The 22,669-nt window shown below is 48.6% G+C and overlaps 3 protein-coding genes across 7 annotated transcripts; 1 reads left to right on the top strand and 2 right to left on the bottom strand.

Annotated features, from left to right (window-relative positions):
* Nucleotides 1-834: 834 nt before the first annotated feature.
* On the bottom strand, nucleotides 835-6,150 carry C1H1orf54 (chromosome 1 C1orf54 homolog). 3 transcript variants are annotated; one of them, XM_065892950.1, is made up of 6 exons: nucleotides 6,094-6,150; nucleotides 4,828-4,911; nucleotides 4,369-4,427; nucleotides 3,839-3,949; nucleotides 1,589-1,696; nucleotides 835-910 (listed from the first exon to the last, which is right to left on the bottom strand). In XM_065892950.1, the coding sequence occupies exons 1-5, from the start codon at nucleotides 6,137-6,139 to the stop codon at nucleotides 1,598-1,600; spliced, it is 399 nt and encodes a 132-aa protein (XP_065749022.1). In that variant the 5' UTR covers nucleotides 6,140-6,150; the 3' UTR covers nucleotides 835-910; nucleotides 1,589-1,597. The 3 variants fall into 3 exon arrangements, with proteins under 3 accessions (XP_065749022.1, XP_065749029.1, XP_065749037.1); XM_065892957.1 differs by lacking the exon at nucleotides 835-910 and having other exon boundaries at nucleotides 1,598-1,693; nucleotides 6,094-6,139; XM_065892965.1 differs by lacking the exons at nucleotides 835-910; nucleotides 4,828-4,911 and having other exon boundaries at nucleotides 1,598-1,696; nucleotides 6,094-6,139.
* A 2,366-nt stretch (nucleotides 6,151-8,516) lies between these two features.
* On the top strand, nucleotides 8,517-12,160 carry APH1A (aph-1 homolog A, gamma-secretase subunit). 3 transcript variants are annotated; one of them, XM_065876773.1, is made up of 7 exons: nucleotides 8,517-8,863; nucleotides 9,422-9,592; nucleotides 9,759-9,832; nucleotides 10,070-10,192; nucleotides 10,346-10,473; nucleotides 10,895-11,018; nucleotides 11,358-12,160. In XM_065876773.1, the coding sequence occupies exons 1-7, from the start codon at nucleotides 8,526-8,528 to the stop codon at nucleotides 11,420-11,422; spliced, it is 1,023 nt and encodes a 340-aa protein (XP_065732845.1). In that variant the 5' UTR covers nucleotides 8,517-8,525; the 3' UTR covers nucleotides 11,423-12,160. The 3 variants fall into 3 exon arrangements, with proteins under 3 accessions (XP_065732845.1, XP_065732850.1, XP_065732857.1); XM_065876778.1 differs by lacking the exon at nucleotides 9,759-9,832 and having other exon boundaries at nucleotides 8,751-8,863; nucleotides 9,558-9,592; nucleotides 11,358-11,422; XM_065876785.1 differs by lacking the exons at nucleotides 9,422-9,592; nucleotides 11,358-12,160 and having other exon boundaries at nucleotides 8,751-8,863; nucleotides 10,895-11,029.
* Nucleotides 12,161-12,489: 329 nt separating this feature from the next.
* Nucleotides 12,490-19,353, bottom strand: CA14 (carbonic anhydrase 14). The gene is made up of 11 exons (XM_065888097.1): nucleotides 18,461-19,353; nucleotides 16,484-16,504; nucleotides 15,344-15,523; nucleotides 14,689-14,831; nucleotides 14,366-14,461; nucleotides 14,104-14,170; nucleotides 13,750-13,907; nucleotides 13,521-13,641; nucleotides 13,281-13,301; nucleotides 13,071-13,155; nucleotides 12,490-12,948 (listed from the first exon to the last, which is right to left on the bottom strand). The coding sequence occupies exons 1-11, from the start codon at nucleotides 18,513-18,515 to the stop codon at nucleotides 12,885-12,887; spliced, it is 1,011 nt and encodes a 336-aa protein (XP_065744169.1). The 5' UTR covers nucleotides 18,516-19,353; the 3' UTR covers nucleotides 12,490-12,884.
* Nucleotides 19,354-22,669: the final 3,316 nt, after the last annotated feature.

Here is a 22,669-nt window from a genome sequence, read left to right as displayed (position 1 = left end):
TTTAGGGTCGAAGGATAAAAGGAAAAAAAATTTTTTTCAAGTTTGTCCCTGGGCTTCCCTGGTGACGCAGTGGTTAAGAATCCAACTGCCGATGCAGGGGACACAGTTTCGAGGCCTGGTCGAGGAAGATCCCACGTGCTGCGGAGCAACTAAGCCCATGTGCCACAACTATTGAGCCTGCACTCTAGAGCCCGCAAGCCACAACTACTGAAGCCCACGCGTCTAAAGCCCGTGCACCACAACAAGAGAAGCCACCGCTATGAGAAGCCCGCGCACCGCAACCAAGAATAGCACCCGCTCGCCGCAACTAGAGAAAGCCTGCAGCAACAAAGACCCAAAGCAGCCAAAAATAAATAAATAAATTTATAAAAAGAAAAAAACAGTCTGTCCTCGAATGCCTTAATTACTAACTGAAAAGGTACATAGTTAGGGGCTGGAGGGGGGAGATAAGGGAGGGAGGGTGTGAATTTTAAAAATCTATTCTAAGTAGTTTTTGATATTTTACATATGTTTAACAATGTGCTTATTTTATAAAAAGGGTTCCACTTCAATTTTCTTTCTCCAGATATACTGTCTCAACACCATATATGATAAAGCAAAACAGTAGAATTAGAGGGAATTATAGGCTGTGAATAAACCTGTTGTTTGTGGGTATTTTTCTCCATTCTTCCCAAAATTTCAGGGTTTATTTTTTCACAGCCCTAATAATTCCCTCTAACTCTACTGTCGCCTAACTCCCTTTCTAATCTACCCTTCACACACCTATATCCTGGTGCTCTCTTCAGTGTTGCAGCTTTAGAACTGACCCTCATAAAGGAGTAGAGAGTAACCAGATTACTTCATTTATTTATTTAATCTTCCACTTTCCTCTTCCCAAATCCCCATCCAATGAGTCGTAGCAGCCTTTCCTCTCCTAAAAAAACAAACAAACAAAAAAAAAAACGAAGAAAGGGAAAAACAAAAAAACAGGGTCAGGGGACTCAGGAAGCCCCTCCCACCTCTATGGAAACCCCCCAGATTTCTTATTTTGAGCTAGATTTCCTCATGACATCCACTACATGTGTCCCCCTCCCCTCTTTACTCCTTCCTTCTGCTAAACCCCTTCATGCCCATAGTTATTTAGATTACCAACTTAAATTCCTTCCCTATAATACAGGTTTCTCTTCCTTCCCCCTTTCCACCATCTCTCCCCTACATTAGGGAACCACCCCCACTTCTGCCTCTTGACTCTGCCAGGTTGTAGGGCCCCTCCCATTTTGCCCTCTGGCACCTGAAGAGCCTTAAACCAGGCCAGGCTGGAACCAGCTTTGATTCCTCGAGGCAGACTGGAAACCTGGAGAAGTTTCTTCTCCATTCCACCTGCTTCTGCTCTAGGAGGTCCTGAAATCCTCCCAGTTCAGAAAGAGTAATGACTCTTATGACAAAGGCCTTTGCCTCAACATCTCCTAAACCTCCTTAAAGTTAGATAAGATTTTTCTATATGTGATCCCTCTTTAAGCAGCTCAGACAGAATTGACCAGGCTGGAAACACTAGCCAGAGATACTGGTAAAATTGCTTCACAGACTCCCCCAAGGCCAGTGGCTGCACTCTCACCTTCTACATGAAATACATCCCCCCCTGAACGAGGGCCCAGGACAGGAGGAGTGCACCAGGACTCTGCAGACTGGATACAGCATTGTTCAGATCTGGACTCTGCTAAAATACAGACATCCCCTCATAGTAGGCTAGTGTCACCCTTCCTACTGCCCACCTCCCACTCTGGAAGGATAACCATCTCTTTACACCAATCTCTGTCTTCTTTCCTCTGAGCATAGAGAAAGATCCAGCCCTCCTCCCCATCACTATAAGAAGTCCTTTCCTCTGTGCCTTTCAGCCATTCCTGACCATACCAGGGAGACCTGACTCAATTCAATGAGATTTTTTTTTTTTTTTTCAATGAGATGTTTTTTGTTTTGTTTTTTAAGCTATGTGCATGACACTATACTAGTCACTGTGCTAGGTGCCATAGGGGGGACATAAATATAATTAAGACAGTGGTTCTGTCCTCACAGAGTTTACAATCTAAAGAGAGCCTACTATACACTTTAAAATATTTATCTGTCCTTGTCAAGCATCAGCTTTCCATTTCTACTAATTCTTCCCATCTGTGTTCAACTATATTCAGACTGCACTTTGATCCTGTTGCCCTTTCTAGCTGTTGCTTCTCTTTTTGCATTACCAGATTTCTCAGATGGTTGGTCTATCCTCTCCCTCCACTTCCTCACAATGTATTCCCGCTCTAACACCACAAAATCTAGCTTTTGCTACATCCACTCAATTAAAACTACTTTCTCTGTGATTATCAATCACCTCCTTCTCCTTGGCCTCTTGGTAGCTTTTGATTGACTGTATTAAGCTTTCTCTTCTAGACTTTAAAATACAAATTTGGCTATCTGCCTACCTCTCCAATCAGCTCGTCTCCATTTCCTTTGTTGACTCCTCTTCTACTAACTACCGGCACAGTCATTGGCCTTTTGGTCTTCTGTGTGTACCGGCTCTAATGAGCTCTACTTTTGTGACTGTGACTTGGCACTTAGAACTGTAGCACTGACTTAATTCAGCTACCTTTACGACACCCTCATAGGGCTGTCATTATAAATTCAGCTTGGCCAATACCAAATTTATAACTTCACTCCTAAATCATTCTAATCTCCCACAGTTCCCATTTTGGTCAACCGTTTTCCCAGATATCCATGTTTAAAACTTTTAAGTTATTTTAACTCTCTCCTCATTTATTGCCCATATGAAATTATCACTGGAGCAAGGCATTTTCTTCAAAATGTTTCTTATTTTTCTCCTCTCCATTCAAAATGCCACTTCCCTAGTCCAGACCTTTAATGGATTGTTTCTGGAATGATGCAAATCTCATGAGTCTCTCTCCACTCCACTGCATCCTTCATACAACCAGATAAATCATTTTTCAAAAATACCACTTTCATTGTGTGTTTACCACACTGAAGAACTTACTAGGCTCCCTATTGCTTATAAGTCTGAACCTTCCCTGATACTTCAGACTCTGTAATTTGGCCCTATCTTCCCATATGTGAGATTATCAAGCAAATATTTGGAGCACTGTAAATTTTATTTCTTAATTTCCCACTGTTCCTTTCCATATACCCTCTCCTTCAGTCATACTCCATCCACTAAACATACCCTGCTTGTTCTATCCCCCTTGTCTATGCAGCTCTTTCACTCTTGGAATAACTATTCTTCCCCCTAATTGCTTTCATCCTTTCATAACTTCCTGCCAACCAAAAGCTCACCTATTCTTCAAAGTGTATTTCAAGCATAATTACCTCCTAAAAGTCTTCCAGACAACTTCAGCCTGTGCTAGTCTCTTTCCTTCCACAGCCTAAAGCACTTGTTTGTCATATGCTGTCAAATGTATATGCAATTTAACATTGTTACAAATCTTTTCATTTTGTTTTAAATGTTTCATAAGTGTGAACTTGAGTTTTATGAATACTTTGAGGACAATAACAACATCACAGATTTCTTTTTCATCATCAGCAGCAGCAGCAGCTCTAGGCATAGGTTACTTACACATTAAATACTATTCAACTGAAATTTAACTGCACCAAATCTTCCCAGTGTTCTGTATACGGGTTAGTATTAAATCTCAGTGAAAGGAATGATGGCCAAGCTGAGATGAACACCTGCATTGTAATACTAGTTATTTGGCTCCCCCATCCACCAAAGCCTCCCTCTGCTGCATGTCACCAGCTCTGGGATCTATCCAGGGTAAGGGTTGTCTGTCTCCCCCTCCCCCCACCCCCGCCTTATCCCCAATCCACTCACTGGTTCCATTGTCACTGGTTTCTCTGTTACAGGCTTCTGATGGTCTGCAGGGTCTGTTTCACGACTAATGGTAGTCTCTACTGCTTCCATTACCTCCTTATCCCACTTGTTCTGCCCTCAGTAGGATTAGGAAACACAGGGTTATCACTGCCTCCATCCAGCATCCTCACAGATTTTCTATTTAGAGTTCTTTTCTCCTTCACCACCTCTTCTGCCCCCTTCCCATCCCCCAAGACTTAAGCTCAGGGATCTTCCCTACTTCATGTTTGCATGGATTATGTACCCATCCCATTCACCATTTTTCCCTTGTCTCAAGGATTTTTCCTCCCTTTCAGTGTCTTAGCAAACCTACTGCATTCTGGCTTCCTCCCCAGCTTTGGTTAACAAATTTGTTTTGGGCTCACTACCTAGTTTCACTTCACCTAACTAATTTTTATTCCTGTTCATCACTTACATTTCAACAATGACCAGTTTCTTTTTAACTGTTACCTATCCTGATCCTCCTAGAGGGTCATGTAGATATCACTCACCAGCCTGTTCTCTGACTCAAACATAGAGTAATCAACAGTGAAGTTTGCACCAAAGTCATCTGGGGAGGAGAAAAAAAATTAGTAGTAACAAAGGTAGCACTAGATCTGGAAATGAGAAGAGGAAGAAACCGTTCAGAATACTTCAATTTGCTCAAGTTGTAAAATTTACTGGTATAATTCTAATGAACTTTTGATGTTGAAATGTCTGTGAATGTGTATGCATTTATATTTTCAATCTGGTGTCTAAAATCATGTACAATTTGAAAAATTTCTAATTTCTAAAGGCTTGAAAATCACTAGTTTGAGACATAACATCATGAGCTTGATAGTCTTTGCTCATAGCCACATTTCTCTCTGACCTAGTTATACCATTGTAAAGGAAACGTCAAAGTGTCAGAACTGAGCATCTCCCAAACCTCTCTCCATCCTGCGAAGGGTCAGAACCTTATACATACTCACCATAGTTGGGGGTGACTGTGTAATAATAGACCACCTGATAATAGTCATCCTCTTCCAGTCCTTCTTCATCCTCATATTCTTGTCCTAGGGGGACAAGGACTAGAGGTCAGGGGGCATCTGGAACTCCTTAGCAATAGAAGGACACCTGACGTTGACCTCAGCTCTATCAGTTTCCTTTCCTTCTGCCTCCACTCTACTATCTCCCTGCCTCTGTACCTCTAAACCTTTCTCAGTCTTCTGGGCTCCATAACTCTGATGAGACCTGTTACACTGTGCCCTTTCAATCCAGGAACTCCCAGAAGAGAAAACGGGTCCCTTCACACACTGTAACCCAAACTAAGCCTTAAAAAGGTAGGAAGCAGAGAGACACCAGAAATTAAGACCTCCAAATCCACTCCTCAGTATGCTCTAGACCTACTGTATTTGTGAGAGATTTTCTCTTATCAGTGTCTCCCACAACTAACACACACACACAGCCTCTTGGACTTGGGCTTTAGTTCCAGTTTCAATGCTAACTAGTAGAATATCTCTGAACAAGCCAGTTAACATCTGCTTTCTTAAAATGAGTCAGCTGGACTAAATTATCCATCTGCATTAGTTTTTCTTCCTTTCCAGGATTAAAAATATGTGGCTTGGAATTGACTGGGTCAGGAATTCTAGGCCTCCTGCTAAATATTTCCCTAAGCTCCTTGAATGCTCTCTCTTAACCCCAAGCAATGACACAGAGTCTGGAGGAAAAGGAAACAATGAGAGCACCTGGCAGACTGGGAACAAAGGAGGGAAGGAGCCAAGCTACTTTTGGGACCTTGTCCCTGAAGGCAGACAGTACTCACTATCCTAAAAGCCACCCCTTCTGTGTCTTTACTAGTACAAAGTTTTTCTCCAACTCGCTGGGAAAGAAGATACCCTGGCTTCCCTCGCTAGTTTCAGACTGCCCCACCTTCAAAGAGTCCACCTCTCTCCACTCTCACTTTAGTCCTTCTCATCTTGTTCAACTCTGTGGTTATGGCGAGCTGAGTTCACTCTTGTTAGGACCTCCCCATGGCTGGGGCTCCATCCCCATCAGCTGTCTCTTCTTTGCTCTCCTTGCCTTTTCCTGGCCCTAATTTCCAGGTTCCCCCTCTGCCCCTGAAATCTAACACAGTTGAGAAAGTGTTATCACTCCTTATTGAACTGCATCTCCCGCCCTCTCCTCATTTTCTTTTCTCCCACCCCATTTATGGTAGAAGACCTGGCTCAAAAGCTCAGGGAGAGACGTGTACTTACCCAGGATGAGTGGCACAGCAAGGATGGCTACAAAGAGGACATCCATTCTGGATTCTGCACTAGTGCCTTGAAAGTAAAAAAGGAAATTACAGCGTTTCCCACCAAACTTACCCCGCCTTCTGCCCTCCTCCAAAGCAGGGAAGGAGCTGCAGCAGTCCTTCTCCCAGGGGGGGAATTCCCCGCCCACTTGCTTACTGACTGGGCCATCAGTTACTGCCAGTGCGGTCCTCAGCCACAGCTGCCCAGATCAAGAGAGGCAAAGTGAACTTTGATGGAAACATGTTCATCGAGACCCTCTGGCTCTAGACTAGATCCATTCAGGCCTCCTGCTGCCACTTCCAGAAAAACAAAACAAACAAACCAACCCACAAAAAACCCCCCCAAAACCCAAACCAAACAACAACAAAAACCCCAGCCTACCAAGGAGTTTCCCCTCTCACCTACTTTCCTTCCTTGTTCCCAGTCCTCACAAAAAGCTCACCCTCCCTCTCACTGTCCCTAACTTACTATCACTATCCAGAGCTGCCCTTCTCTCTGAGGCTTCATCACAATCTCTTTCTTCACAGTCAAAATATTCTTAGGAAGGGATGAGCATTTTTTCTAGACTGAAAATAGTCTCCCTTCTCTGCGTGTCTCAGACTACGAAGTATGGGAACAATATCAACATCATTGTCTGACTCTCCAAGCACCTGCTGGATTGCTTCTGATTTCAAAAAAAAAACAGCTTTCAGTCAAGACTAGTTACTTCCTCTCTGCTAAGTACTGATCTCACCTCACTTCTTTCTCAACTTTCTGCACACAGGATGGGAAAAGGGAGGAAGCAGGTAGTCTCTTTCCCTGCTGTATATGCCACACCCCTTCTCCCACTTTCAGTCACTTGGTATGTTCCCTTCATTCTAGCCTACAGGGGTGGAGTTCATCTTATCCTTCTCTCTGCTTTTATATTTCCCATTCTCATTCAATTCAATTTAGAAACATCAAACATAATGTATGTGCTAGGCACAGTGTGCTAGGCCTAGTCTGATAGGCAATTCAGGGTTCAGAGGCAAGGGAATAAGAAAAGAATGCAGGTATTTTTTTTTTAAGGGAGTTAATAAACATCTATTCAACATCTACTATGAGTAGTCTACGCAAGTCTCTGTGGAACTACCAATGAACGAGATAGGTTTGATTCCCGTTCTTAAGTCAGCAAATGCTGTGGCAACAGCTCAAAGGAGAGATGAGAAGAGTTGTCTTATCCCTCTCTCTTCTGGATTGCTATGCTCAGAAGCAAGACAATAGAGTCTTGAGCACTGGCCAGGATGTTCCCACCCTCTTAACCTTATTGGGGGAGGATTTGCATGGTGACTTCTCACGTACATCTATATAATCTATTCCTTCAGCTCCTTTCCAGAATTTCCTGGAAAAAAATGGAAAACTCTTATGTGGATGTACATCTATACATTGCCATAAATCATTTCCAGGAAGGAAAGTAAGCCTGGTTCTCTCTGAAGAATTTCTATAGTTTTTTTGGGTACTTTGATTACTCTCTCAAGAACAATATTCCAGTTTCCCTCACTTTCCCATCCTGGTACTCTTTTTCCCAAACATCCTCCCTAAGGACTAACCCCACCTGCATCCAAATGAGGATACAATACCCTCTTCTCATACTTTAACTTTCTTTTGCTCTAATATGCACCCTCTGCGCCTTCTCTTCCCCCAGCCTGAGGAAAAGACACCACTGAGGTTCATTTTCAGAAAATAAATGGAGGAAGTATGACATAAAAGGAACTGAGTAACTTGGCGGGCTAGTGGTGGTGGGGTGTCATTTTCCAACTCCATAGCTCGAATTGCTTTTTACAAACAACTCTAACTCCCGATTTTAACTCAAAATCCCCTCTAACCTTCCTAACATTGCTCTCCGGGCTCCTTTTACTTCCCTCTGATTCTCTTGTCATTACGGATGAAGGCTCCATTAGCGATACACTGTATTGCATGCTTCCTATACTAGCCTGTTCAAAGAGCTCCTACTTTTAAGTGTAACCTTCATCTCTTAGGCAGCAGCTCTAGCTCATTTCCTCTCATTCAAGTAAGAACAATACCCGTCCCTATCTCCCTGCACCCTCTATCCTGTGCTTTCTTTGTATTTGTCCTTTAGGTTCCAACAGGATTTTCCCCCCTCTGCAGCTCTTCAAGAAGCGTAGGATTGCTACCACCCTGCCCCATAAAATACCGAAAGGGAACAGCGACCAAAGTCGAACCGAACCAGGAAACTGGGCTCGGGCCCAGCCCACTGGTTTAACAGTTTGGAGCCACTCCCAGGGCCGAGGTCCAGGAGGAGGGCAGGACTACAACTCCCAGCACATCGTGAAGCCACGCCCCCGCCTCCGCAGCTCCGCCCCCGCGAGTTCTCCATTGGCCTCCAAGGGGTGGGGATTAGATGGGAGGTGGCCATGGGGACGCGGCAGGGGTTTGTCCCCTCCTCGGCTTCCGTAGAGGAAGTCGTGCCGACCTGTATCTGGGGTTTCGGTGTCCCCGCCTTCCCGGGGGTCCGGGGTGACATTGCACCGCGCCCCTCACGGGGTCGCGTCGCCACCCCACGCGGACTCCCTGGCTGGCGTGCTTCATCCCTTCGCCTCTCTTGGCCGGGCCCCCACCTCGCCCCCAGCAGCCCAGCCATGGGGGCCGCAGTGTTTTTCGGATGCACTTTCGTCGCTTTCGGCCCGGCCTTTGCGCTTTTCTTGATCACTGTGGCAGGAGACCCGCTTCGCGTCATCATCTTGGTCGCCGGGTGAGTTAAGGGGTTGGGGAGACGCGGGAGGACGCCGAAGAGAGAGATCCGAAAGGGGCTGGAGGAACTGGGGCGAGCCTGGGAGCCTGAGAGGGGGAGACAAGTCGGAGGTGAAGATTGGAGAGGGTCGAGTCAGGGATCTGGGTGATTCACCCTTTCCCGCAGTTGGTTTCCGCCTTCTAGAGATCGCACAGATTCCTCCTATACTCCTCCTGCGACGTCCGAGAAGGCCCAAGGCGAAGACTTGGAAGGGGGCTGTGCTGACCTCGGCCGGCCTTAAGGGAGTATCCAGGAATGGATACCTCGCCCTCCTGTCCTCCTACACTCTGGCTCTCATCACTCTGAAGACTCTTTAATCAGATTTCTTACCCTTTCCCTGCGTTCAGATCCCTACAAACTCCCTTGGTGGAGACACCTATCCTATCTCCTCCCTGTCTCCTTGGACAATCCGGAAGTCTAACTTCCACTTTTTATGCTGCAGCCTTGGTTGGTTACCCTCTTTGATTTCCCTGGTTGCCGCCTACCCTTGCTTGTCTGATTGCCTTTGTCTTTCCTCAGGGCATTTTTCTGGCTGGTCTCCCTGCTCTTGGCCTCTGTGGTCTGGTTCATCTTGGTCCATGTGACCGACCGGTCGGATGCCCGACTCCAGTATGGCCTCCTGATTTTTGGTGCTGCAGTCTCTGTCCTTCTACAGGAGGTGTTCCGCTTTGCCTACTACAAGCTGCTTAAGTAAGGAGTTGGGGTGGTCTGGAGGGGAGAAGGGCAGAAGACTGAACTATAAGTGGGGCAGCCCTGGGTGGTGGTTTGAACGAGGAGGTACTAAGGGAAGATATTAGAGGGGAAGGCGATTCCTGCCCTCCCTCATGTTTCCCCTATCCCACCCACCCCACCCCAGGAAGGCAGATGAGGGGTTAGCATCGCTGAGTGAGGACGGAAGATCACCCATCTCCATCCGCCAGATGGCCTATGGTGAGCCAAGGGAGAGGGACTGGAGGAGGGAGTTGGACACTCCTCTCTCCCAGGGAAGTCTCTAAACATCCACATGTCCTAAGCGGCTTCTTGTTTTTCTTCATACCTGACTTCCAAGGAGAGGTGGTCTGGAGGGAGAGTAGGTGTGGGGGAACTGTGACTGGGAATGGGGAGGGATCACTGGTAATAAGGCTATAGTGATCTTTGACATTGATGAAGCCCTCCCTCCCCCCCCAGTTTCTGGTCTTTCCTTCGGTATCATCAGTGGTGTCTTCTCTGTTATCAATATCTTGGCCGATGCTCTTGGGCCAGGTGTGGTTGGGATCCATGGAGATTCACCCTATTACTTCTTGACTTCAGGTAAGGTCCACTTTCTTTCTTGCCTCCATGCCCCATTCATCCCTGACCCTGATTTGATTTATTGGCCTTCCCTGGGAGACTTCTTTGGCTCAACATCTCAGGAGGCTGGGAGAAGATGAGGGATGTATCTCATCCCCATCTCCCTCCCTGCAGCCTTTCTGACAGCAGCCATTATCCTGCTCCATACCTTTTGGGGAGTTGTGTTCTTTGATGCCTGTGAGAGGAGACGGTACTGGGCTTTGGGCCTGGTGGTTGGGAGTCACCTACTGACATCGGGACTGGTGAGTTGGGGACAGGGGCCTGAGTTAGAGAGAAAAGAACTTAATGGTGAGTGGGATGGAGGGGAAATATATTCTCACTTCTTAACATTTAAAAACTTACCTTGGGAGGAGGCAGAAAGGTGAGTCTTTAGACGTCTCTCACCTCAGCATCAATTGTATAACCTGCTCTGGGGATGCTCTAGGGAGGAGTTTGAATGGATTAGTCAAACTAATGCAGATGGCCTGAGGTGAGCAGGAGTGGCAGAAACCTCTGAGGGGGCTGAAAAATCACAAATGCCCTTAACCGTGATGATATTGGTGTTCTGAAGGACTGGGAGATTCGAGTGAGATATCTGGGGGAGATTTGGGTCAAAGGCACAAAGAGAATATGGGGATTAGAGGAAGAATCTAACCTCTTTTCTACTCTTTCCCCCATCCCCAGACATTCCTGAACCCCTGGTACGAGGCCAGCCTGCTGCCCATCTATGCAGTCACTGTTTCCATGGGGCTCTGGGCCTTCATCACAGCTGGAGGGTCCTTCCGAAGTATCCAGCGCAGTCTCTCGTGTAAGGACTGACTACCTGGACTGATCGCCTGACAGATCCCACCTGCCTGCCCACTGCCCGTGACTGAGCCCAGCCCTAGCCCGGGTCCATTGCCCACCATTCTCTGTCTCCTCGTCGGTCTATTCCACCACCTTCAGGGTTTTGCTTTGTCCACTCATGACCTTTAGTCTCTAGGCTTTACCAGGAGCAGTCTGGGTTCAGCCAGTCAGTGACTGGTGGGTTTGAATCTGCACTTATCCCCACCATCTGGGGACCCCCCCCCCTTGTTGTCCAGGACTCCCCATGTGTCAGTGCTCTGCTCTCACCCTGCCCAAGACTCACCCCCATTCCCCTCTGCAGGCCGACGGCAGGAGGACAGTCGGGTGATGGTGTATTCTGCCCTGCGCATCCCACCCGAGGACTGAGGGAACCTTGGGGGGGACCCCTGGGCCTGGGGTGCCCTCCTGATTCCTCGCCCTGTATTTCTCCATCTCCTGTTCTGGACAGTGCAGGTTGCCAAGAAAAGGGACCTAGTTTAGCCATTGCTGTGGAGATGAAGTCAATTGGAGGTTCAAGGGTAGACGAGCTCTGAGTTTCCCAGTACCCCCTCCCCAGACTGGATATCTTAAGTCTTTTTCTCAGGTCTGAGGGGAACCGTTTCTGGTGTGATAAAGACCCCCAAATTGCCTTTTTCTTTTGAAGCGGGAGGAGGGAGGAAGTATGTGTTAATTCTTCTCCTAACCTCCTTGGACTATATTTTCCCTCCTCAAATTGCTCCTTATGGCTGGGCTTATATCTATCCAGCTTTCCCCTTGGTCCCAGGCTTTGGGGGAAAGGAAGGAAGTGCATGTTTGGGAACTGGTATTACTGGAACTAATGTTTCAACCTCCTTGACCACCAGCATCCCTCCTCTCCCCAAGGTGAACTGGAGGGTGCTGCGGGGAGCTGGCCCACTCCAGAGCTGCAGTGCCACTGGGGAAGTCAGCCTACCGTAACATCGCAGGGAAGGAGGGCAGATTTTTTTCTAGTTTTTAATTGGGGGATGTGGGGGGGGCGGGGAGGTTTTCTATAAACTGTATCATTTTCTGCTGAGGATGGCATATCCCATCCTTTTAATCAAGGTGATTGTGATTTTGACCAATAAAAAGGACTTTATAATTGTGGGGGAACTTGGCTTTAAAAGGAGGGGATAACATGTTGATTGAGGTTTCTGCCCTCTCATGTCTCTTTTCCAACCTCCCTCCTAACCTGGCAACCTCTGGTTCCCTCCAAGCATAGCTTTGATACAAGGGCAGAAATCTGGGCTGGGGGTCTAACATGTCAGAAGCTCTGGGTTAAGCATTTTCCAGCAGTGGATCTCCCCTTCTCCAGGATTGGGGTAGAAGGAGTTACTCACCCATTCTTCCTTTTCCATACCCTTTGCCCACCTCTGCCATCTGAGGCATAAAGGAATTCTCCCATTCTCAAGAGCCCCCAAAGTAAGGCCAGAGGCGGAGTCAGCAAATTTAATTTCCTAATATATTGAGGGAAAAAAACATAGCAGCAGCAACCCTTTTTCCTAAGGGGAGATCTTGTACTATATCTCGGGACAGGGATACAAAGATGAGGGGGTGGGGGACTTTGGGGCACATCCCCAGCTTCCCCTACAACTAAACAGTTCACCCTCTGCATTGTCAACATAGGGCTGTCCTTATCTACATGTTTTGAGAGGCTGAAGGTTCTGTTCTTCCTTGAATGAGAGCCTGTCCATACCTCTGTGTAGGGGCTGTCTGGAGGAAGGAGGGATGTCAGCCTACTCCTACAGTATTTTCTGGCCAGTCCCAGCACCCCACTTTAGAAGCTCCCTGATAGGCGAGGGGAAGCCATCTGTGGTGACCGGGAAGGAGTCTATGCCTCGGTGGCTCGTGCTGAGGTGAAGACCACACTTTTCCGGTTTCCCAGTCTCTTCTTCCTGAAAGGGAGAATGGTTCGTGGAAATGGCTAATGTCCTAGGCGAAACAGATTCGAGGTGGAGTAGGCGAATGCTTTTCAACGCCAAAGAAAGGACTGGAGGAATGGAGAATAGGAACTCACCGAATCTTTCTAGCAATGAAATAAATAGCCAGCAGAAGGCAGAGACAGCCAACCAGGATTCCCACTCCCAGACTCAGCATTTCACCTGGGAGAGAGAAAGATGGAAGGTGTCAGCCTAAGACTAACATAGATATTGAGCTTTTCCCTAACTCACTGAGGAGAACCCTACCCTGCACTCCACCCCTCGATACATGGGTAGGCCTGTCTTACCTGTGGTATACAAGGATCCCACTGTAAGGTAAGAAAACTTGGGTCAGTGAGACTAGATCCCCACCCCAGTTGGGAGTAGCACACCATGCCAGTACTCGGGGTTGGGGCGTGGTTCCCAGTCCAAGCAAGTCCTGGAAATCCCTCCCCGTGTTAGCCTTCTATTCCTTCCCAGGGGTTCCCTAGTTCCTGCCATTGAGTCCCCCGGTTTCCCGTCTCGTTTTCCGAGCCCTATACAGTTACCTTGGATGAACGAAGCAAAGACCGTTCGCTGATTGAGAGGCTGGGGGGCTCGGTAGTTCTGTACCAGGAGCTTAGAGGGCTCCTCTTCCGTGGAGAACAGTGTCTCTTGAAGCTTTTCCAGCTGAGAAGTAGAAGAGTGGGATTAAGGGACAAGTGGCACTCGCTCTCGGGAGTGGGAAAGGGTTTGAGGTTACAACTATGTCTGCTGTCTCACCTCTCCACCACTCACCTGTCCTATTGAAATCTGGGCCCTTCGACTGAAGACTGTCCAGAGCACACTCTGGTAGCAGGGCGGTGTGGTGAGCGAGCCATTGTAACGGAAGTACTGCGCCAGCAGTGGCGGGAACAACTCTCTCAGGTTGAAGGGAGGCACTGAGGTCTTCTGATCTGGGCAAGAACAGACTAGGACTCATCTCCCTCTCACTGCACCCTCGCTTACCTAGACAGGGCTCCTAGAAGCGAACACCCTACCTACTCCGGCCCCAACTCACTGCCTCGTTCCAAGCCTCTCAGGCCTTTTTGAGAAATTTCCCTGAAGCCTAATTAATGTTACTTTGTCTTAAGATAGATTTTTAGGGCTCACCTTTATGCCTGATTTCATGCAAGTGACTCAGAATGTGTTCATAAGCTGGATTCTTAGTCTCACCCACCTGTATGGGGAGGAAAGGGTGAGAGAGTTCGGGATGAGTCCATGTTTGGAGTAAGACATTTGTGTATAGGATAAATAGTCAGAATGGGTTGCTGACTTGTCTTGGGAGGGCGACCAGCAACAGACATGGGCAAAATAGGACTGAGGGATACAGAGGAAGTGGAGAGAGACCAAGGAGGGATTGGGGGCCACTGACCTCAATGAGGATGCCCAAGACAGCCAGGCCCTGAGGCCTCTGAGCAGCCTCACTTAAGCTTTCGTAGGAATCAGAATCATAATGTACGATGTGGAGCTGAGGGAGGGGAGAGGGAATTGAATCATTTAATGTTTCTCCACCACCCCCTCCCAAAAGCTTTTATCCTAGCCACCACCACCACCTCTAGCATGCCCTAAATCTGTCCCACAAAGCTTGTCCTTTTCCCCCAAGTATGACTTTTCCCAGTTTCCAGATCCTTCCTTTCCCCCTGGCACCGACAGTGCCTACCACTGTGTCCTAATCGAGGCTTTGCTCCCTGGTACCTCTGCAGCTGTGGCTTCGCCATTGATCTGGTGCTCTGACCCCCCCGGGGATCCTTTCTGACCCCAGTGCAGGTGGAGCTGGGCAGCTACGTATTTTCGGGGAAGTCCTTCCAGATACAGGGTAGGGGGCAGAGAGAGTTGCACTGTGAGGGAAAGAGAGCGAGTTAGGGTTGGTGGACGAATGTGGATATGTTCCCACCCCTGGGTTGCCACCACTTTGGGGAGATTTGGCCAGCCTTTTCTGTCTCCCTGCACATCACCCACTTCTTCCCATAGGCCACTGCTTTTCTTTTTTCTTTTTGGCCGCACCCTGCGTGTGGCATGTGGGATCTTAGTTCCCCGACCAGGGATCAAACCCGTGCCCCCTTGCAGTGGGAGCTTGGAGTTTGAACCACTGGACCACTGGCTGGAAGTCCTAGCCACTGCTTTTCTAGTAAAGATCTAGTCAATGCTATGATGCTAACCCACCCATAAAGCTTGATCATACACATTCAGTGCCCACCTTTGGCTACAGGAGCCTGATCCCCATTCTCATGTCTCCAAGTTTATAGATGAAACCTTCTGAGAATTTAGAAGTTAGGAGAATGCTTCTTCACTTCTGACTCCTAAGATTGGAACTGGAGCTTATATCTCCTTGGAGACCTGGTCTTTTTACCTGTGTGGCCATTATTGTGCAGGTCCAAAGGCTCGGTGCCAGGCTGTTCATATCCATGGGGCTGCAGAGGTAGCAACTCAGGGTTAAAAGTCACACTGCCTGTCTGAATGTTGATGGGGGACTGGGCGTTGCTTCCACACTCAGGGTAAGAGGCTGGCCAGTGGTCTTGACCATGTGGACCTGGTGGGGGTTACCACAGACATCTGTCCTGTCTTCCAGCCCCTAACCACCCTTCAGCAACCCTTCACCCAGCTTTACCCGTGTGGAGGCAGAAATGCACTTCTCTCCACCCCAGATGAAGCCCCTAGGTGTGCGGGGCTGGGTGAGCAAGGAGCCCCTGCTGGACTTGCTGCTGCAGTCCCTTCACCTACGCAGAGGCAGTGATGATTCCCCAGCTCTCCTGATGAACGGGGAGCAGTTGCTTTTACTTGTCCTCTTGTTGGAAGACAAGAAAGCTAAATGAGAGGAAGAGGGGATGGATAGAAAGCCCGCATACCCAGAAAGGTGGGATTTGAGTAGGAGCAGGAAAACTGGGGAAATGAAATGGTCCTAGAGAGGTAGGGTCTTCTTGGGAACTCCCTATCAGGTGGCCTTAAGATTCAGATCTACTGACTTTCCATCATTCACTTCTTGCTTTCGCACTGGACCTTGCATTGACTCTGGAATTCGGTTTAAGTTATTAATCAGAAACGCAAAGGGATCGGGTTCCACCTCTGCCAGGGTCACAAACTGTCCTGCCGACCTCTTCCTCACCCCTGACCTCAAGCTGTGTCCCAATTCCAGATTCAGGTGGGGGTAGGATCCATCAGGATAGAAAGAGAGCCAGGGGGAGAATTGGCAGCTAAGCTTATGGCGCCTTTCCCCACCCAGTTCCCTTTCCACTCCAGCTCCCTCACTCCCGCACAGATTGACTGAGGACATAACTGGCTTTTCTGCTGAATCAGGGTGTGTGGGATTTGATTGTTATAACAGCGTCTAGGAATCATATATGTGAAAGCTGAGGCATGGGGAGTCGGGGAAGGAAGGAGCCAGGGTGAGAAGCTGGAGGAAACCTCCCAACCCACGTGGCTAAGTCTTCCCGCCAGGTGAAGAGGTCCCAGTGGGAAAGGGGCGTCGGTAGGCCTTGGGTTCTGCTCTCACCCTCATATGTCCAGTGTTGACCTGCAAGGCAGAATAATTTGAGTTACAGCCAGCGCAGCCTGGGGCAGGGCCCTCCTCCACCCCGCCCCCCTTTCTCCTCCCTCTGCTCTAGCACTTCCCAAAGGAAGCCCTGAAACTGGACACCTCGGTGGAAAGGTCGAGGCGGGGGCCTATTTAAAATCACCAGCCAGGCTGTGCTTGTGCTTGCTGAGTAAAGGGGGAGGAGAAATGAAAAGAGATAAAGCCAGGAGACTAAAATTAACCTGGATCCAAATGTGCAAAATACCCAACCCTCACTTTTCTACAGCCTCTGCCAAGCCAATCTAACCCTTAGAAGATGGGGCTGAGGTGATGGTGTAGGGTTTGGAGGAAAGGGACTGGAACAAAGAGAGGGGCAAGGAGTTCAGCGTGGGTGGGCAGTGCTGCTGAGGGGAGAGGGCCATTATTCCTTTGCTTGGAAGCATTGCACGAAAGAAGGCACCGAGCTGTGAATTAACATTTAAGTTCCTCCTCTGGTCCCAGGAACTCTAAAGGAAACTTTCCCCATCACCAGGAACCTCTGCTCCCTAGATTCCCAGATGGCTGGGGAAGGTGGGAATCGGGCAGGGTCCGCTCCACGTTGAGGGTAATGGGTGGGCACAGGCCGCCAGGCTGGCAGGGACAGGATGAAAGTGAAGCGTTGTGTGTGGAAAAGGGCACTGCCAGCTGGGTCACATGCCAGGCTCTGGTGCAGTCCTGTCTCCAGCTAAAAGGTCGGGGGTCTACTGGTCCAGCTCTCACCCAGGGCCAAACTGCTTCAAGGGGAAAGGGAGGCCTTCCTGCGGGTTGTCTCTGCATTATTCAAACTGCTAGAAACTTTGGAGAAAAATTCTAACTTCCTCCCTGTCTCTCTCTCTCTCTCTCTCTTATTCCCTTAAACAAACCCCTCAGACTTCTAAGATATCCTTTATCTCATCGGTGGGCTCTTCTCCTGGCCCATCCCTTCGTTCAGACAATTCTGAAAAGCAGCGCAAGGGAGGGCTGGAGGCAGCCTCTCACTCACCAGCTCAGTGGGACACTTCAACAACTCGAATTCCCTGGTTCTGGGCAGGCTGAGAGCCTTGCCCTCCCCTCCCACCAAATCCTCAGCACAGTAGTTTTACATCTCTTCCTCCTTTTCCCCAATTTGTTCCTTTCTCCTCAGGCGCAATCTACAACTCTCCTCGGCTGGGTGCCCCTCACCATCATCTCCTTTGTGTTCCCCTTCTGCCCTCTAGATACCCCCCTCATCCTGTTCTTCCAACAAATTTTAATTACACACCTGCTATGTGCTAGACACAGGGATCACAAAGATGAGGGCTAGGGGTTCTGGGGACATTCCTGGAGCACCTCGGCCTGTTCCCCCCCCAAGAGTCCTTCCTCCTCTCCTGGGAGTTCCTGAAAGTCCTGCGTAAATTGTAAAGGGCCCAAGAGTGTTGACTGTTACTGCTACAGCTTTCAGGAAAAACCGGGAAATTAGTCGCCCCATAGAACCGAGAGGGGACTTTGGCCATGAAGTTCATAGTCAGGGATCAGGGTGTGAGTTTGGCAGGAGGCAAGAGTATTCCCCCCACCCCATCAGTCCTCTATCCTTTCACTCCAGGCCTCTTTGGCTCCCTAATTGGATGAGTTTGTAAATAAAGAAGACCAGGAGGGTTGCCTGGGACCAGGGCAGTGGGGGAAGGAGCTCCAGAGAGAATTTGCAGCCTGCAAAGTGACTCCCGCAGTGTGTGTACACATCCTGACCCAGGCTAGTTTGCCCCCATCCCCACTAACAGCAAGGCTGGAATGGCAAAGAAAAAGAAGGAAAGTGGTCTCCTCCCCAGTCCTGTCTTTTCCCGAGCCTATTATTCTAGCCCTAGGCTTCCTCTTACACTCCTCCTCCTCCATTAAGCATGCATGGCAACATGTGTACATCAGCACACACAGACACACACACAGACATCCAGATGTACCTACCCCCGTTGGCAGCCAGGGTCCAAATCACCTCTAGCAGGAGCGTGAAGAACAACATGGTATCCCTGGAAGAAACACAAGGTACTGGGAGTTTGGGGACTAGAGGACGAGGGCAGGGAGAGAGGGGAAGAGAGGAGGGGAGAGAGAGAGGCGGAGGGGTGGGAGAGAGAGAAGAGAAGTTTCCTGGAGTTGAGTGTATTTATCTTTTTCTCTTGCTTTCTTTGTGCCTCTGCGGGCTTCCAGGGGATTTGGTTTTCAGTGGGGTACCGTGAGTTTCTGGGTCCCCAGGATAAATCTCTCTCTGCCTCTCTTTCTGCCCTCTCTTTTTTATCTCCCTCTGCAGTCTTCACTCCACTTGCTGGCCAGCTACTGCACAATTGCCTCCCGCTTTTAAGGTGGCTCTGGACGGGTGTGCGTGGAGAGTGGGGACTGTCTGGGTTGTTGGCGAACAGCTCCTTAAATAGCCGATTAAGCATGCAGGATGGCCTTGCTCAGAGCGCAGCGCAGTGGGTTTCACAGGGGCCCTGGCCCTGGCTCAGGAGCACAGCTGGGGTGAGCTCTTCCTTCCTCTGCTATTCACACAGACACTGGAATGGGCGGGGGCAGGAACGGAGGGTTTGGGGGTCCGATCCTTTGGGGTCCCATCCAGCTCCCTCAGGGGTTCTTATTCCCCATCTGGCTTCTCCTCTGAGGAGCAACTCCCTGGATGGTGTAGGGCAGATGGTGGGAGGACCCGTTCCCCACGCCCTGCAGAATGTGAGCACCCTGGAATAGGAAGAGTGCAGAGTTAGGAGAGAGGTAAACGAGAAGGAGCTGGGAGACTCAGGGTGCGGGTGGAGGGGAGGAAGTCAAGGACCAGAACGTGGGGTGTGGACAATAAGGAAGAGAAGTGAGGCAAAGAGAATTTGTTTGGAGCGATCTCCTTCTCCTGCGCCTGTCACCACCGGCTTCCCACGGTGAGGCTGGGTCCACGTGCCTGTGTGGCCTGGGAGGGGGTGGTTTTGTTTGCTGAATAAAGCCCATTTGTGTGCCCAGCGGGGGGCGGGGCTGCAGCAACACCCTGGAGAGACAGCGGCTCCAACTGTGAGGCCCAGCCATCTCCCTCCCCAGGGAGCCCAGATCTAGGGCGGCTTTTGTCACCAAAGAGGACACTGACCCCTGGCACGGTGGCCAGGGCAGGAGGAGAGACGGGGTGACCTTAGAAACAATCACTACCACCATCAGAAAAAAGGCGGACTCCAGGGAAAGAGAGGGGAGGGAGCAGAGAGAGACCATGTGATCCCGTTGGAGTGGAAGAGGGGCCCAGGGTCTTCCCTCCTGCCCAACAAAGGGCTGAGGCAGGACTTTTGGGACTGAGTGAAACCTGCCACCAGAGAACTGGGCAAGTGGAGCATAGAGGCTGCCGAGTCTCAGGAATGTGGGCTGGTGTTTGTTCCCCCACGGGACTGGAAATCCCGATTGGAATGTACATCCTAAATCCCTCACTACAGAATGTGAAACCCAAAGATAACTTCAGGCCAGACTTTGAAACCTCTTTTTCCTGATACCCTTCACCGGAGTCACAGCCAGAAAGATGCACCCGTTTGAGCTCCTTCTGCCCTCCTTGCTTCTGCCAAGTAGCAATAAATAGCCAAAACAAAGGGAGCGGAAGCTAAATAAGGGTGCAGGATAAAAGCCCAGTGAACAGAATAATACATCTGCTAGATCATCAGCCCCTGCAGAGGCAGGAGCCTACCATGCTTTTCTGTCCACGGTGATTGATCTGGAAAGCAAAGCCATTTTGCAGATGTCATTTCCTTTTTAATTCTTTCATCACCCTCCGAATTACTTTTCCCTTACAGATAAGTTTTATGTTTCAAAGTTCCCCCAAAGCCCCACTCATCCCATCTAAGAAGAAGAAAAGGCTTAAAGTGTAAATTAGACTTCCTGGGAATCAGGACAGTTAACACAGAGGAACAGAAAAAAGAAAGAAAGCAGAGACATCTTTTGCAAGGTAGGAAAGAAGAGGCCCGGACAGAATGACCTCTGCCAGGACAGAGTTCCCCTGGAGTGTCTGGGGCTGTGATGCAGCCTCCCAAGGTAGGTCATGTGTCTTACCAGGCGCCACCTCCTGGTTGTCTATGAATTTTTTAATTTTTAAAGTTTCAATTCAAAATGTTTTGTGTGTGATTCCTTCTGGGAAGTGTTTCACTACTGGTGGGCTTTGGGATTTTGCCTACACAACTGAATAATGTTTCACAAAGATGTCTTAGCCCCAAATCAGCACCTTCCCACTTCTGAGTGAGCAGTCCCTCCAGGCCCTCATGCTTCCCAAAAGGACAAAGGCCCTGGTATCTAGGAGAGAGGGGGAAAGGAGGCAAACTCCAGGCACTTGCCTTTATTTATTTAAAATGTTTATCGGAGTTGCCTTTATTTTTACCTTTGGCTTTACTGTGGATATTCCTGTTGTCACCAGGCTGATCTGGAGTAGTGTCAGGAGGACCCCTACATATTAAAAAAAAAAAAAGCCCCCCACAGTTGCTACTCAAACTCTGACGCCTTTGTTTTAATTCCTACTTCTCCCTCTAGCCCTTTGCTCACTCTGGGGTTGGCTGAAACCCTGCTAAAACCAAGTTCTGCTGCCTTCTGGCGCCATCTCCTGTCCTTCCAAATGCAGTGCAATATGAACCAGTCAGAGAGTCAAAGGTATCCAAGTGTGGTGACTTTTGGGTTTGTTTTTTCTTGCCTTGTTTTATTTATTTATTTACTTGGCTGTGCCAGGTCTTAGTCACGGCACATGGGATCTTTGTTGTGGCATGCATGTGAGATCTAGTTCCCTGACCAGGGATCGAGCCTGGCCCCCCTGCATTGGGAGCGTGGAGTTTTAAGCACTGGACCACCAGGTAAGTCCCAAGGGTTTGTTTTTTTCTTAAGAGGCCCTTTTTTTTCTTTTTAATAAATTTATTTATTTATTTATTTTTGGCTGCGTTGGGTCTTCCTCTAGCTGCGGCGAGCGTGGGCTACTCTTCGTTGCAGTGCATGGGCTTCTCATTGCGGTGGCTTGTTGCAGAGCACGGGCTCTAGGCGCGTGGGCTTTAGTAGTTGTGGCACGCAGGCTCAGTTGTTGTGTCTTGAGGGCTTCAGTAGTTGTGGCTCACGGGCTCTAGAGCGCAGGCTCAGTAATTGTGGTGCACGGGCTTAGTTGCCCCGCAGTATGTGGGATCTTCCCGGACCAGGGCTCGAACCCACGTTCCCTGCATTGGCAGGCTGATTTTTAACCACTGCTCCACCAGGGAAGTCCCTTAAAGGGTCCTTTCTTAAAAGGATATTTAAACTTACTAAATAGGGTAAATAGTCTAAAACACCTTGCAGTAACCCACTAAGTGCTCTGAGTTTGTGTGGTGGGGAATATGAGAGTTCAGCGAGGGAGGGAGGCAGATCAAAAGGAAAGAGGAATGGTCAACACAGGAATTTGCTCAAACAGTACAGGTGGTGACTAATTGCCTAGAAGAAAGAATCGATGAGGAGACAGAATTAGATGGATTCAGTTTCCTAAAAGGGCAAGCAACTTTGCGCCGTGAGTAGCATAGTAACATAGAGTAGTAACATAGAGTAACATAGTAACATAGAGATAGTCTATTTTGATAATCACATTTATTATCACACGCTTGTCTTCTAACACACTGGTACTGAAGGCCCTTAAGCAAACACAAAAGCTTTCAAGAATTAAAGTCAAAGTAATTTGGGGGAGGGGCTGGTCAGAACTCTGGATCATTTTCTCGGTTTTCCAGTTCATATCGCATGACAGATGCAGTATGAGAATCTTGTAGACAGAAGACAGGTCAAAGTTTGTGGTCTGAAATGTTGCAACTTTAATTAAAAAGGAGTAACTTTGTGTCATGCATTGATTCCATGCTCAGAACACTGCCTGGTACATAAATATTTGCTGATTGAATGAATGAGTCTAGTCACTGGAATATTTATTTACTTTCTTTCTGCCTTTTCCCAGAATTTTAGGCCAGGAGGGTCCTCAGGCATCATTTCAACTCTCTTGTTATACCCTATAAAGACTGAGTTTTGAGGGATTTATGGATTCTCCCATGGCTAGTCATAGAGCTGCTCAGCTAAGCCAGAAAAAGGACATAGGCGCCATTGAACTTTCTCTTTTTGGTTTTCAAACGTCATTGTACATCAGAATCACCTGGAAAGCCTGTTAAAATTCGGATTTCTGGG

Source organism: Phocoena phocoena, chromosome 1 (genome assembly GCF_963924675.1).
Source record: "Phocoena phocoena chromosome 1, mPhoPho1.1, whole genome shotgun sequence".
NCBI classification, from domain to species: domain Eukaryota; kingdom Metazoa; phylum Chordata; class Mammalia; order Artiodactyla; family Phocoenidae; genus Phocoena; species Phocoena phocoena.
The sequence above is the reverse complement of the archived record's forward strand: the minus strand, read 5'-3'. Positions and strand labels throughout refer to the sequence as shown.

Excerpts from the sequence above, each read along its gene's own strand:
- C1H1orf54 (XM_065892950.1), bottom strand. The coding sequence starts at position 6,139 with ATGGATGTCCTCTTTGTAGCCATCCTTGCTGTGCCACTCATCCTGG. Across the intron at positions 4,912-6,093 it reads TGCTGTGCCACTCATCCTGG|GACAAGAATATGAGGATGAA; the intron begins GTAAGTACACGT and ends TTGTCCCCCTAG. Across the intron at positions 3,950-4,368 it reads TTGAGTCAGAGAACAGGCTG|AACAAGTGGGATAAGGAGGT; the intron begins GTGAGTGATATC and ends TACTGAGGGCAG.
- CA14 (XM_065888097.1), bottom strand. The coding sequence starts at position 18,515 with ATGTTGTTCTTCACGCTCCTGCTAGAGGTGATTTGGACCCTGGCTGCC. Across the intron at positions 16,505-18,460 it reads GACCCTGGCTGCCAACGGGG|GTCAACACTGGACATATGAG; the intron begins GTAGGTACATCT and ends TCTGCCTTGCAG. Across the intron at positions 13,156-13,280 it reads GGGATCCTTGTATACCACAG|GTGAAATGCTGAGTCTGGGA; the intron begins GTAAGACAGGCC and ends TCTCTCTCCCAG.
- APH1A (XM_065876773.1), top strand. The coding sequence starts at position 8,526 with ATGGGGACGCGGCAGGGGTTTGTCCCCTCCTCGGCTTCCGTAGAGGAA. Across the intron at positions 9,593-9,758 it reads GCCTACTACAAGCTGCTTAA|GAAGGCAGATGAGGGGTTAG; the intron begins GTAAGGAGTTGG and ends ACCCCACCCCAG. Across the intron at positions 11,019-11,357 it reads TATCCAGCGCAGTCTCTCGT|GCCGACGGCAGGAGGACAGT; the intron begins GTAAGGACTGAC and ends TCCCCTCTGCAG.